The 13,751-nt window shown below is 40.6% G+C and overlaps 1 protein-coding gene across 2 annotated transcripts in view; it reads right to left on the bottom strand.

The window, feature by feature from the left end:
• Positions 1-10,188, bottom strand: part of PRMT3 (protein arginine methyltransferase 3) — a 64,177-nt gene extending 53,989 nt beyond the window's left edge. For both annotated transcript variants that reach the window (XM_074842294.1, XM_074842293.1), the window contains exons 1-7: positions 10,115-10,188; positions 9,856-9,985; positions 9,045-9,127; positions 7,621-7,670; positions 6,204-6,306; positions 4,373-4,526; positions 978-1,119 (exon numbers count right to left, since the gene is read on the bottom strand). In XM_074842294.1, the coding sequence (XP_074698395.1) occupies positions 978-1,119; positions 4,373-4,526; positions 6,204-6,306; positions 7,621-7,670; positions 9,045-9,127; positions 9,856-9,985; positions 10,115-10,139 (687 nt within the window). In that variant the 5' untranslated portion in view covers positions 10,140-10,188. The remainder of the gene's footprint in view (positions 1-977; positions 1,120-4,372; positions 4,527-6,203; positions 6,307-7,620; positions 7,671-9,044; positions 9,128-9,855; positions 9,986-10,114) is intronic.
• Between the last annotated feature and the right edge of the window lie 3,563 nt (positions 10,189-13,751).

A 13,751-nucleotide genomic window follows, 5' to 3' on the forward strand; every position in this document is an offset into this window, starting at 1 on the left:
ACTGGAAAACCTAACTTCTTGCATTTTTATCTATCTTCAAGACTTACAGTTTCTCTAGACTATACATTCTGGAAAACATTCTTCTACTTCTGCAGACATCTCTGTGCTTCTGTAAAATCCAGCCCCCCCTTACAATTAACCTCATGCTTATACTATTCGTAACACAGATTCATGTGTATTTCTACATTGGGGCCGCTAAATGATTTACAAAGCAGAAAACTTTATAAGCTACATGTATGGACAAAGTCACTTCACAACTCTGTATTCTATCTCCACATCAGGCAGGAATTGTATTTATTCTGCCTTAAAATGATAGAAGTGTTTATAACTTTCAGAACTACGACACTTTCTCTGAAAGGAAGGATTAGGAGATTTTGATTTACCTGTCATTATAAGTTGTTTGGGTTTTTTTGAAGTTAAAAGAAAATACACAGGTTTACCTTTGAAGAGTTTTAAGCATTCATTTTTTCATCATTATCATATAAAAGGAGCATATAGTTTTTCCAGCTGTCCAATGTCATGTTATCAATACACTGAACTGTGCCCAAATACCAACAATTTCTGTTTACCAAATGCAACAGGAAACCACAATATTTGAGACATGGTTTGGCCTAACAAATATCAATTGTTAGGAAAATATTCACTGTGTGTACCATGGTTTATCCTTTATCTTTTAAGCACCCAGGAAAAAGCTGCTTTTGGCAAGGTAAGGTTGTGGTACAGATATTGTTGTATATCTTCAAGCATATCTGTAGAGTAAATGATTTTATGTTCCCAGTGCTTCCCAAAAACAGAATTTATACAAAGGAAATAAAACTGAAAAAAGATGTCTCGAGCCAACTCCTAGGAAAAAACTGTCATGTATAGAAAGGGTTAAAAATGCAGCTGCTCTGCAGTATATTTATGGGCACACAGCCCACTTCATTCCATCTCGCCTGTTTAGTCTTACTAAGATGCAGGTGAGATGACTTTCTAACCTTTAGCATCTCTTCATGTATTCCATAATGCCCATAGGAGCTGAAGTAAACACCATCCTCATCCTCGTGAAGGTCTGCGATGGCGCTGGATGACGAGCTGCTCCCGACATCTGCGTTCATCATAAAATCCTGTGCAAATTGTCTGTAATCAATTTGAAATACACCCTTGAGACATGTTTATGGGACCATGAAAAGAAGGCAGGGGTGAGGAGGGAGAGGGGCTGGGAAGAGATAAGGACTCCAGACTGCACAGGGGCTTTGACAACAATGGGACCAGCTTTCAGCGTGCACAACCTTCCCTCTGCCGGCTCCGCCACGCTGCTGCACCGCCAGCCTCCCTCCATCACCCTCCTGCAGTGGCTACTCTGCCTTCCACCAGCAAAGATCAGCAGTGAAACATTCACACTTCATTTCTATTTTTAGGGAGGAATTCTCTATTTTGTGCTCACTAGTACAAAAGCTAGTACCACAGCGGTCAAAACAACATGTGTTTTAGGCTGACACAGACTCATTACCACGAACAGCACAAGAACTACAAACCATACACCACTGCATGACTAGTGGAAGGTAGAAGGAAGTACTTTAAAACTGAAGCATTTGGGTGGAAACAAACCAGAGCTTAAAATTCAATTTATTACTTTCATTTCATGCTGCTTATTTTTCCCTCCTCCACGGCCTTGCATTCCTAGTTCACACGTTCTCATTTCTCAAAGCAGTTTTGATGTCAAGATACACAAATCAGGGGTTTTACATGAAAACACAATTAAAAGTTGACAAGCAAACAGCTTGTACTATACCCACAATGAAGTGAAAAAGCAAACATGCTTCAGCCAGACAATATTTCTCCAAGGTCTACAGCCCAACATCAACAAAGCTTGAATCCTAGACCACTGCAAATCAGCCAAAGCTCACCTTTAACACTGCTCATACTTTCATAAATAGGAACTTTTTACAGAAATACAGAAGCTGTAGGTAACATCTCATTACCAATTACCATCCTCATAGAACAAAAAAAATACTATTTCAGGCTTAACGTTTCAAGTATTTCTCTACTTAACTAGTTTGGATGGAGAAGAGAAAGAAATTTGTATTGAAAGTTTGTCAATACCAAAAAATTCCTATGACATATAGGTAAGGTTTGAATCTTACTTTTAATATTGTTCTTCATCACAGCATTTTACATGTTTCTTACTTTTAGATAAATATCAAAATGATAAAAATTGAAACTTAAAAATTCTATGACATACAATTAAGTATCATCAACATTTTGTAAGATATAAACCCAATTTAAAATTTAAAATTATTTAAAACGGATTCAGCCAATAGTTCCTCCAGCCTATGCATGCAACACAAGTACCCAACAAACACTAGAGACAGAGCTGCCCTCCTGCCTTTTTAATCAAGAAGGTAAGTAAAAACAAAAGCATCACCTCTAAACAGGGGACAGATTAAAAAAATTCAGTATATACAAGCCATGCTCTTAAATCTTGTATCAAATGCTAGAGGTGACCTGATTAATAGAACCATTACCATTTGTGGGGAGAAACAAGGCCTAGGCCTCCAAGCTACCTGTCTTTGTACCTCTTTCAAGTCTCATAATTCTACAAGTCTATATTCAGCCTAGCAAACCTGGAAAAACATTTCTGCAGAAATAATTTCATACTCAACTAGTGAGTTTTCTCATACTGTTATTCCCAGGCTCAGAATGCAACAACCTCTAGGGAGCTGCACGACTGATTCTGAACAGGCAGTCACTAAAACACCTAAAACATTTTTTCCACGTTAGAGAGCAAGACCTGCATAATGCAGCCATGTTGCAACTAAAAGAAGTTACGGTTATTAGTCTCCCAAGAAGTCTAGGTAGGTAGGTAGAGCACGAGACCTCTCCTGTATCTAGATTTTTTACTCCAGAAGTTGAAGTCAGACAACCAGCCTGCTAAATATTGGTATATATCTACTTCCATGACAGAAAACAAAAGAAAAACAGGTTACCGTAGACTGATGTAGACTAAGAAGAGTGTAGAGGACCTTAAACTTCTAAGCTATCTTTATTTCACAAAGGTTTACCTGAAAGGAAACATCTGTAGATAGTCTCTTTCAGAGTAACCTCCAGCATGAATCAGTATCACTATGAATTACAGCACGTGTACTACTACAGTGCAACTGGTTCATCTGTCTGTAATTTAAAACTATGCTATTTTTGCTGCCAGCTGATCCCTGCTGAATTGAAGAGCCTAAATTGAAGAAAAATTAACGTCTCCCTTTTACAACAGCAGATCATTTGATATACTAACCTCAAAAAGAAATCTACATAAGCCTGATTGAAGTTTAGAGAGCTGAAAAGAAATTGCAACTGATGACCTGAAAATGTTTTTCTTTCTTTAAATGAAAAACACGGGAACAAGACAAGACACACAGGAAAAAAACCCCAAGTTTTCCAAGTACAATGCCAAAGTTCTTTCATTCTCATTGTTTATGATGAATTAATGCATAATCTACACAGAGATATCAGAATTGCTGTATGCTATGAAGTATGATTTGCAGAAGTTAAACCCAGCTGAAGACAAAAGTGTTCATTTTTTCACAGCTGACTGGATTTGAATACATGAATTTATTCTGGTATACTTAGTTACTAATAACATGAAACGTGCACTCTCAAAACATAAAATGAATCCCCAAACATATTCTACAAAACAAGGCTTTTTTCTGCTTTTCCACAAAAGAACGTGAATTATTTTTCCAAGTCTCTTAAACACAATTTCAGTTCTTCAGTGCCCAATCAGCATGATCATGACATGACATGGTTGTACAGGATTCAACCCTATGTGACCCAAAAAGAAGTTTACATTCCCATTTTATCCATGAGCATCATCAATCCATATTTTAAAGACCTCAAGATTTAGAAGCAGCATGTACAGCTATGGGGATGTCCTGATTCCTGATTGTGATGCTCTGAATATTCTTACTAACAGAACCCACACCTGAGACTGAAATTAAAAGTAGCTAAGTTGGTTTATTAATTTCTCTCAACTGTAACTGGATTCTATTACTAACAGTAACTGGAGCCATCTCTGAAAATGTTTAGAGTCCCATATTTAATTTATCAATACCTCCCTCTTCTCCATTGTGTACATCTTCAATGTTTAAATTCATATCTGGAGGACCAACAGAAAAGCATCTAAAAAACAGAGTTGTCTGAAGCAAAATACATGTTTCCGGGCCATGTGCTTATTTAGCTTTCCTAAATATACTTTGCTGTTTCAAAAGTCATGAGTTTTATTCCATAGTTACATTCTACCACTTCTTTGAATTTCTTAGTCTTTAAACACAAACATCTGGTCTCACCTGAAACACATCAAATAAAAAAAGCCCAAAACTTCAGTTCAAGCACTTACTTCATTTTCTGAAGATCATCTTGTACTCTAGCCAAGGCTGCTTCTGCAAGTCTTGCTCTGTGTTCTGCATGTTTTAATTGTTCAAGGAGTACCATGGTATCATTTAAACCATTAGAAGGCAAAACATTTGCAGATTCACAAAGATCTTCTATATCTGATAAACAGGGAGAAAAAACAACACCTAGCAGTCACATGGTGCTTCACAGCAGCTTATGAACATGATGTTTTCAGTGTTGCTGTTTCTGTCTTTGGATGATTTGTACAAGCAGCCTGTTTTACAAGAAGCACCACTGAATTTGATAGGACTAACTGCAGAACACAATATTGCTCAGTAAAAGCAAGTATGCTAGAAGCAAGCTCTAAGTTAACCAAGGAAATAAATCCAGAAATGAGGCTTCTTTAAACACCAGTGTTTGCTTATTGATAAAACAGACATTAGGTTTAGACTGTAACTAAGTTAATTACAGTCCTATGCTCTATTTTTCCAGTTATATTATTCTGAGGCTATAAGGGATGCTAATGGTAACGGTAAAAGGTAAGAAGGTATATAAATGCAAAATTTCTTAATAATTATAAACTAACTCGCAATTTTCAAACCAGTTCCTTGGGCTTTTATAAAGCTTATGAGCACCCAAAACTCAAAACAACATGTACAGAAAGAACCTACATGAACCACTACTTTTTAACTACCAAACCTCAGACTCAGCACTAGGTCCCATTCACCTCTTGCTAAATTCAGCTGCTGATTTCAGCAGATGTTACTGGATAAAAAAATAGTGCTACTGTGTTTTTGGATATAGGAAGAAGTTACTGCCAGCTTATTGGGCAAAAGACTTCATTAGAAAACACGTATCTATTCCTTTTAATCATAGAAGACTATTTGGCCCATGGGACTGAAACAGAGCACAGATACTTAAAGTAAGATTTCAGAGGTTGAGATTACCCCATAATCCTTCAGCAACTGCAATGGCTCCTCAACACATCTCAAAAGTCTACAGCTTGGGCAAAAAGCACACACATTAAGCAGGAGCTGATACAGTGAAATGTAAAATCCCTGAAGCAATGAATCAATGTTCTCTAACACACATTATTACTTAGAAAAGGGCCAAACTGCATTCCAGACTGTATGGAGAGGAAAAAATCCACAAGCCCTAACTACCTTATCGTTTAGTGAAAGAAAGATGTACAATCAAGTGCAGATTAGGAAGAGAGCGGGAGGATCATGGGCAGCAAAACCAAGTTCAAAAGTCAAACTGAATTCTTTCAAGACCATCTGATGAACTGTCATGAGAGAGAAACTAAGGCTGCTTGTACTGGTCCCTAGAATCACTAAAGTGGCAGAACTCTTCTATGCCACTGTAGCATCTTACACTGGGTTGGTCCAAAATAGAACCTGTATAAAAGATGAAGATATTTTCAACAACACAAATTACTTGCTCCTTGTTTAGAGCATACATATTTGAATGAATGCATCTGATTTGAAATACCTACACTCAGAAGCTTTAAAAGCTTCATAAACCTTCCAATGAAGCTTGGGTGAAGTATCTCTTTGACCTGCTTAATTACTACATACAGCATCTCTGCTATGAACGTCATTATCTACGATAAGTGAATGCGGATAATAAAACAGGGCTATGGAAATTTCAGTCATTAAAAAACAACATATAATCTGTGGTAAAAATTTCAGCGCCCAGCTTCAGCTAGTATGTGGACTATCTCATGTACATAACTCAATTGAGTAATGGTGATGATACTTCGTATGACATGAAGTCTGTCAAGACCACATTTACCCTACAACGCAGTACAGTCATACTGAAATGTATTTATTTACCAAACTGAAGGAGGAGATCATCTTCTAGCTCTGGTTTCAAATATTCCTCTCCTTCCCAAGGCAGTGGGCTGCTGAGCGAACTCAAACATGCTGCTGTTGGTTTCTAGACAGAAGAGCACGTAAGCTAAGTTTCTTTGAAAACACCAGCCCTTCAATCTCATTCAAGAAAATAAGGCAAAGATCTGTTCTCCCACCCATTAAAATAAATAGGGTGTTATTAAAGTAGCTTTATAGCAAAGGCTGAGAAAGATACTACTTTAAAGCATAACTAGTGAGAACAGTGAAGAAATGAACTTCTGGCTTCCATCCCGGCTCTGACAACTAGTACTCACCTTAGCAAACGGACACAACCACGGTGACCAGGCAATAGCATCAAACTGCACCTGTGAGCTAGTCTGGGTCCCAAAACCCAGGAAGCTATGGGATCAAGGAATCCAGCACAAGCAGTAAAGCACAGCAGATTGATAAGACAATGAAGGACACTCGTAGGATTACACTGTTAGCAGGAACCAAGTCTACTCAGTGTTTGGCCGAGTCAGACCCACAGCTTACAACGGGGCTAATCAATAAAGCCAAGATACTAATCATGCCAAGTGTTTTTACACGAACAGTGCTGTAGGGACAAACGTCAGAAATGCTTTGTCCTCTCCTGTTTGCATCCGGCCAGTTAATGCTTTGTCAGGAAAGGAGAGGTCAGATTCTGGACTTCAGATTTTCCATTTCTGTGTTTACTCTCCATAGCTAGTTATGCCTTAAATAACTATTTGCGAATTTAAGGTTTCAAGACTCAAGTAAAAAATGCTTAGTTACAGAAGACAGTATTAAGTCTAAACCTAAACTTTTAGGTAACAACAGAAGAACGTACTTCCAAGTCACAGAACAGACAAAAGATACCCAGGCCTAACTTAAAACTGTAGGTTCTCATCAGCTTTCCTGATTCTGGTATCATTTTAGCAGAGATTAATTTTAGGTTCTGTAACCTAAGGTTGTTGTCTTTACTAATGCTGCAGTAAGGGTCTGGCCAGCTCACATCCCCAGGAAAGACTCTTTTATGCCAAGACACATGCAAGGTCTGAGAAACTTCAGTTATCAAGAAATGATTCCATTACTGGAGAGAGACAGCAAGTCAAAGGCCGAGATGAATTAAGAAGACACGATACTACATAGTGCAGGCTTTTTGCAAGTCCGAACATCCTCTTCTGGAAACAACAAAACTCACGTTAATTAACTATATTTAAACTGAAAACAATTTCATATCTAAATAAACCCATCAACAGCTATTTTAATTCCCATGATTTCTTATTTCTAGAAATATAAAATTCCATACAGTTATTAAAAAAGGGCAAATTGAAAGCACAGCGTCTTGATTTTCCATTCTCCAGACATCAATTACAGAAGTAACATGTGGCACACCTACCTTTAATCTAACAAAGTTTATTAGTTTAACGTATCCATAAAAATCAAGTCCTGAAAAGGAAAAAAAAAAAAAAGAGAGCTTACATTATGGAAAGCCACATACATTTTACAATTATATAAACACTAATTACTTGTTCAATTGGCCAGCTTCCCCTGGGGTGTGCACCATTATCTAGTGCAGCCTTCCTATCTTATGTTTGCCATCTACATTTTTCTTCTCTTTAGGACTAAACCAGGAAATTCTCACCCTCAGAACAAATGCATTCGCCACAAATTAAGAATGAAACACATGCAAATGTGGATTATGAGCAGGGATTTCATTCATTTAGCAAGCAACTGCATCAGGACAGGCACATTTATGTCCTACTGGCTACCTTGCTAATATTCTAGGCTGTTGTGTTTCTTTGTTCTTATTTTTAAGTTTCTCCTTAACAAAATATAAACTGATCCTATTCATCAAGAATACACACCAATATTGATTTAAAACTGACACCTTACTCAGAAATAAGTTGTTTAAATGTGATTATGTACTCTCCTCAAGACTAGTGAGGACACTGCATAAACTCAAAATACTTCCCATTAGATTTTAGACAAAAAACAGACCAGATCTTACAACTTCACCTGCAGATTTCTAAATGCTTCACATAGTTCCCATCATTTTATCTCTCACTCCTTTTTAGTGCATGCTCTTAAAACAGCATTTCTCCAACACCGTTCTCCTTCTCTGTTTTCAAATTTTCCTCTATATGCAGCAAGACATGAATGTCAGAATCAGTAGTTCAGCACTTACCTAAATCTTTCAAAGCCCCCCTCCCTTCACATACATCCTCCTCTATCCTCCTTCAGTCACCACCTTGGCCTAAACACACAAATGCTTCAAGTGAAAGCCAACCTCAAACTTCACTCAGAAAGAGTGAAGCAGACACTGGAGGGTACATCCTCCTGTGCTCACCTGAGGCAACACAGACCAAGACCACAAACAGCCGCTTCAGAGACACCAGGAGTACAGCTCAGTTACTTGACCTCTAGGTGGATACATCCACCTTGGTCTCTGCTGAGCTCCTGAGCCCAACTACAGTGTCACTAGTCGGGCAAGAGATCCCAACAGATCAGGGCAATAGCTCTTACTCCAGCATGCAGTGGGCTGGCTCAGGTCCATCAAGTAGGCAGTGGGGACTCAGCACAAGCCAGCAGAGATCAGTCTTACTTCTGCTACTAGTCAAGAGCTTTACCAGTTGATAAAGCATACGGGAAACAGCCAGCATAAAGATAACATATAAGCATTCTACAAACGCCTATCTTGTTCAGTCTTGGAATCTTCAGCTACAACCAGGAAATCCACTAGAAACAAGCTAATCTTCACAATTTATTTTAAATGAGATGCTGATACACAGAAGGAAGTGACAAGTCGTGAAAAAAACTTACCATGTTTCTTGATCACATCAGACACATCAAACTGATGCTCCGTTTTGCAGTGGGAGAACACGTCTTCAGCAGAACTAAACAACCTGTAAATAACAAATTATTAAATATACCGTATTAGCATGTTTAGAAGTTGTAACGCTCACAAGAGTTTTATCTGTTCTGACCTACTAGGCAATGTGTTCAGAACATCATTTTTTGCCTTTGAGAAAAAATGAACAGGCACCACGTACTTGCATACCTCAAGAAGAAGCTTTTACCTTGTTTGCAAAACGTTTTACAGCAAAAAGTAATAAATGCTAAAGTTCTGACAAAACCACAAATCCTATTAACCCTCAAAACCCCCTTGAGAGAAAAGGCAGCATTAAAGCTGAAATCTATGAGCCACATATATAAGAGACGAGTTGACAGGTTAGATCTGCTACTTCAAAACAAAAATTCCCATCTATTTACCGACGATGGGAAAAGATGACAGAATTCACGAGAGCAGCTTCCATACTGCTTCTGGGCCAGGAGAGAGGAATTACCTGCCTTCCACATTACTCCCTCCTTTAGCCTGGATTTAACATACCTTTAGCTCTAGAAAGGCCATATGTAAGACCAATAAGCTATACAGCACAGTCACAAACCACGTACTACCGATGTTTCTGAGGTGGCTGCTCCCCGCAGGCTGAGTTTGGGCACTCGCCCCCCCGCCCCGCCCCCGGGGCCCCGCGGCTACAACAGCGCCTCAGGCTGTCCCTCGGCCGGGCAGGGGGAGCGCGGGGACAGCAAGAGCAGGCCGCGGCCCTCGGGGCTCCCCACACCGCCCCACCTGTCGCAGAAGAGGCAGCGGGTCCGCAGGCCCTCGGCGGCGGTGGCGCCTTCCTCCTCCTCCTCCTCCCAGGCCTCCTCGCCGTCGGACAGCTCGGGCATCTCCTCCTCGGCGGGCAGCCCGCCGGCGCCTGTGGAGCCCACAGCAAGGCACCGTTATTGACCGGCGGGGCAGGGGGAGAGAGGGGAAAGAAAAAAAGGAAGAGAAGGAGGAAAAGGAGGAAGAGGAGGAAGGGGGGGCGGAGCGCGCGGGTACCCACCTGCGAGAGCCGAGCGCGAACCCATAGCCGCGCCGCCGCCCCACGTGCGCCGCTTCCGGGCGGCCGCCCCGCCCCTCCCTCTACGTCACGCGGAGGGGCGGGCCCAAGGGGGTCAGCGCGCCCCCTGGCGGGGCCCTCCGGCCACGGCGAGCGGCGCCGCCCACCGCTCGTTTCCACCCGGCCGGAGGCGGTGGCAGCGCTACCGGCCGCCAAGGGGCGGGGGGCGGCGCCATCTTGTGGGGGCCGGGCCGCGGGGAAGGGCGAGGCCACGGCCTCCCCGCTCCGCTTCCACCTGAGGCGCCCTCACGGCGGCAGCCTCCGCTGGGGGGGCTGGGAGCCTCGTGGGAGGGAGCAGCAGGCGGACGGGTCGCCCCCGCAGCCGGCCCGCACTAGAGGCCGTGATTGCTGCTTGGGGGAGCAGCCGTGCTCTGGGCGCTTGGCAGCGGGCTGGCAGCCGGCGTCCTGCTCCTCACAAACACCGTGACTGCAATGGGAGAGGGAAAGGAAATAACAAGTGTACCTGCTTTTAAACAGAGGTTAGCAACAGATTTCTGTAACCGAGGGCCTTCTTCAAATGCAGAGATTAAGAAGTGATTTAAAAAAAATTACATACCGAGCTTGAGGGTCATCATCTGTAGAAGACAGTGCTCGACATTCAGTAACCTACCTAGAATCCGCTTCGTTTTCTCTCTTCATTTTGCACCCGACAAACACACATCCCTTCAGAACCAAACTACCTTCTAACTGGTTTCCATGGTGCTCCTAAGTAGGACACAGTGGAGGAAATGCAAAAGCTAGAATTTTTCCAATTTGTACCATCCAAGTGTATAAATTCGCATCTGTGCTACTACAAATAATTCAAAAAATAATGAAATTACTGCTTCACCTTGAACCTGACCACCTTATATAACTGCAAGAACAGAGATGTGCTGTGCATCCTGTTAGCAGTGGTCTGAAGCAGGTGGCTAAATACTGTAGTTGTGCTGCATCTCGTAACCAAACAAGGATACTTCCGAAATCTCCCCTATCTCCTCACAGCTGTTAGACAACTGCACCTCCTTAGGTATCACGTATGTCACATTTTTTTGTTGATTTATGTATGTCAAATTAATGAAACAGATGATCCAGACTTGCAAAGAGTTATAGTCATTTTAAAATAGCATCTTGTGCTTTTTGATCAAATCAGATATCTGTGAGTAGGTTGAAAATAATTCTTCTTTCTCCATTCAGTTAGCAAAGTTATGGTGCCTGTGCTTTGGCACTTCAGCAGATCCAATACAACCTTTAAAAGCTGATTTGCCAAACTCCCCCTCTTCTCACAAAATATCGAATGGGTACCAGACTGCCCCAGGACTGCAGGCCACAAGGACAAAATTGCAGCTGCTAGCCCAAAGTTAAAATCTTGAAGCATCCAGGTACAGGATTTCCAACATCAAATGTTTTGCTACTCTTGCTGTACCATGCTACTTGCCAGGGCAGACATGGCAATAGTCTCCTCCCTTTTCATCTCCAATCTTGTTTTTCATAAGAAGCTCTTCTACATTATATTTATTTTACAAAGGCTTAAGCTCCAACAGCACCCAGTCTTGACATGTAGCATAAATGGAGGTACCAAGTGCTGGTTAGTGCATGATAGTTAATTGTTGCTCAACAGAGGGACCACCATCATCATCTTCATCACTGCAGTTTTTGGTCATTTCTAGAGGGGTGGAACCAAGGGTCAGATTCTAGTCTCATTTTTAGAGTGCAAATCGTGTCGTCTTTGCTGAATATAGATATATAGAGATTTGAATTGATCAGTAGGGAAAAAAAAAAAAAAAAAGAGAGGCATGCAGAATTCAAGAAGGAAACCTGAAAGTCTGAATTTACTTGTCTGGATTGCAATCTCTGATTTCTAATCTGTACTTCTAAATCTGTCCCATGCAGTTTAATTTTCCCTTTTGCTTACCCTCCTATCTCTCAAAGCTAAAAAAGGAGGCTTTTAAGTATGGTACTAATTAAACAGATTAGGCTTGACTAGTTATAGGCAAATCCAAAGGGACTTGAAAAATATAAATACAGAAATTGGTTTTAGATAAGACCAGAATGACAGGTTTGAGAAATGATCTAAGAGCTACTAAATCAGACTTCTTCACAAATTCTGTTTTGTTTTGTTTTTAAATTCCATATCCTTCAGAATTACTTCTATAGGTATGACAAGATAACACCAATTCTGCAAATGCTACTTAGTGGTGTAAAACAATGCTTCTCATGGAATTTTTTTTCCTTCCATAGTTAGACTCAGTACCACTGATTGAATTAGAATTAGTGCAAAATGCTGGCAAAACGCTGCATACCCTTAGTGTACAGAAGAATTCTAGGCATGTCGGATGCTTCTACCTTATTCTCCCAAAGTAGGGTCTGATTCCATGAAAGAAACAGGAGTGACGCAGAATGACACTTTTCCTCTGTTCTTGCTCAAGCAGCTAATCGCAGAAATAGATTTGAAACAGCCACTGCTCTGTCAGTAGTGCCCAGGCTGATAGCAGCAAAAGCAGAAACAGCAGCTTCTTTGTGTTTTACTGAAATTCTCCCCCACCAAAGGGGCAAGGGGTCACTGATTGCATAGTCTTTGCTCCATTGCACACCCTCAGCTATTGTTGAGTCCACTCAGAGAGCAGCAGACTGGATGTGCTGCACAGCCTTGTAACCGAATCTTCTTTTTTATTATTGTGTGAATTAAGATTCTCAATACATGTAAAGCACCTGTTCATTTGGGTCAGTGTATATAACACGTTGGGTGAAGACTGTATGAAATCCTTTCAGCAGAAGCGTATAACTTACAGTGGTACCTCTTGAAATATGATCATCTTTGTTACAATCTCCTAATCCTTGTAAAGGGATTTGCATGGTACAGGAAGATTTACAATGTAATGGATTACTATTTCATAATCCGGGCCAGGGGGAAGAAACTTCAAATATTTACAATTTTTTTACTGCATTTCTAACTTTTTTCCAGATCTGGAAACACAAGACTGGGGAGGCTGTTAGAGAGTGTTCACACACAAAATATGTTATCAACGCAACGCTTGTGGGCTTTGCTTCATCTGAATTTCCAAGCATGTGTAACTTTATTCTCTACCTTCATCCCTCTTTTGTGACCACAGTGCTTGTTATTATTCAGAAGAAAAGAAAGTACGTTAACAGAAATTGTGTAGGAAACGAATGAAACATTTTTGAGCAAACTATTATTAAATGGCTATGACGTTACCCTGTGTAAGATATATTAGAAAAAAGAGAGAGAAAATGTTTAAAAATTAATATTAAGAAACCAAATTACTTTTTAGACAGTCATGTCATCAGAGTTATATATTTTTTCAATTTTAACTGTTCAGCATTGCCAACAGAACAGACAACTGCACAGAACCATGAAACTCAAGACTGAAGATGATTTTTCAAAAGCATTTTCTATCTAGAAAGTCCAAACCATCTGAAATTTTACACTGCACTCCTTGGATACTAAACCCAGCCTGCTACATGTAAGTGCCAAGAATGACACTCCCAAAAGCAGAGTATGATCACAAATACTCTCTCTCACTCAGTCTTCCCATCCCAGTTTGTTGCATTTTTTTGTTAAATTAATGATGCAAACTCTTTG

This window comes from Strix aluco, chromosome 16, assembly GCF_031877795.1.
Source record: "Strix aluco isolate bStrAlu1 chromosome 16, bStrAlu1.hap1, whole genome shotgun sequence".
NCBI classification, from domain to species: Eukaryota; Metazoa; Chordata; class Aves; order Strigiformes; family Strigidae; genus Strix; species Strix aluco.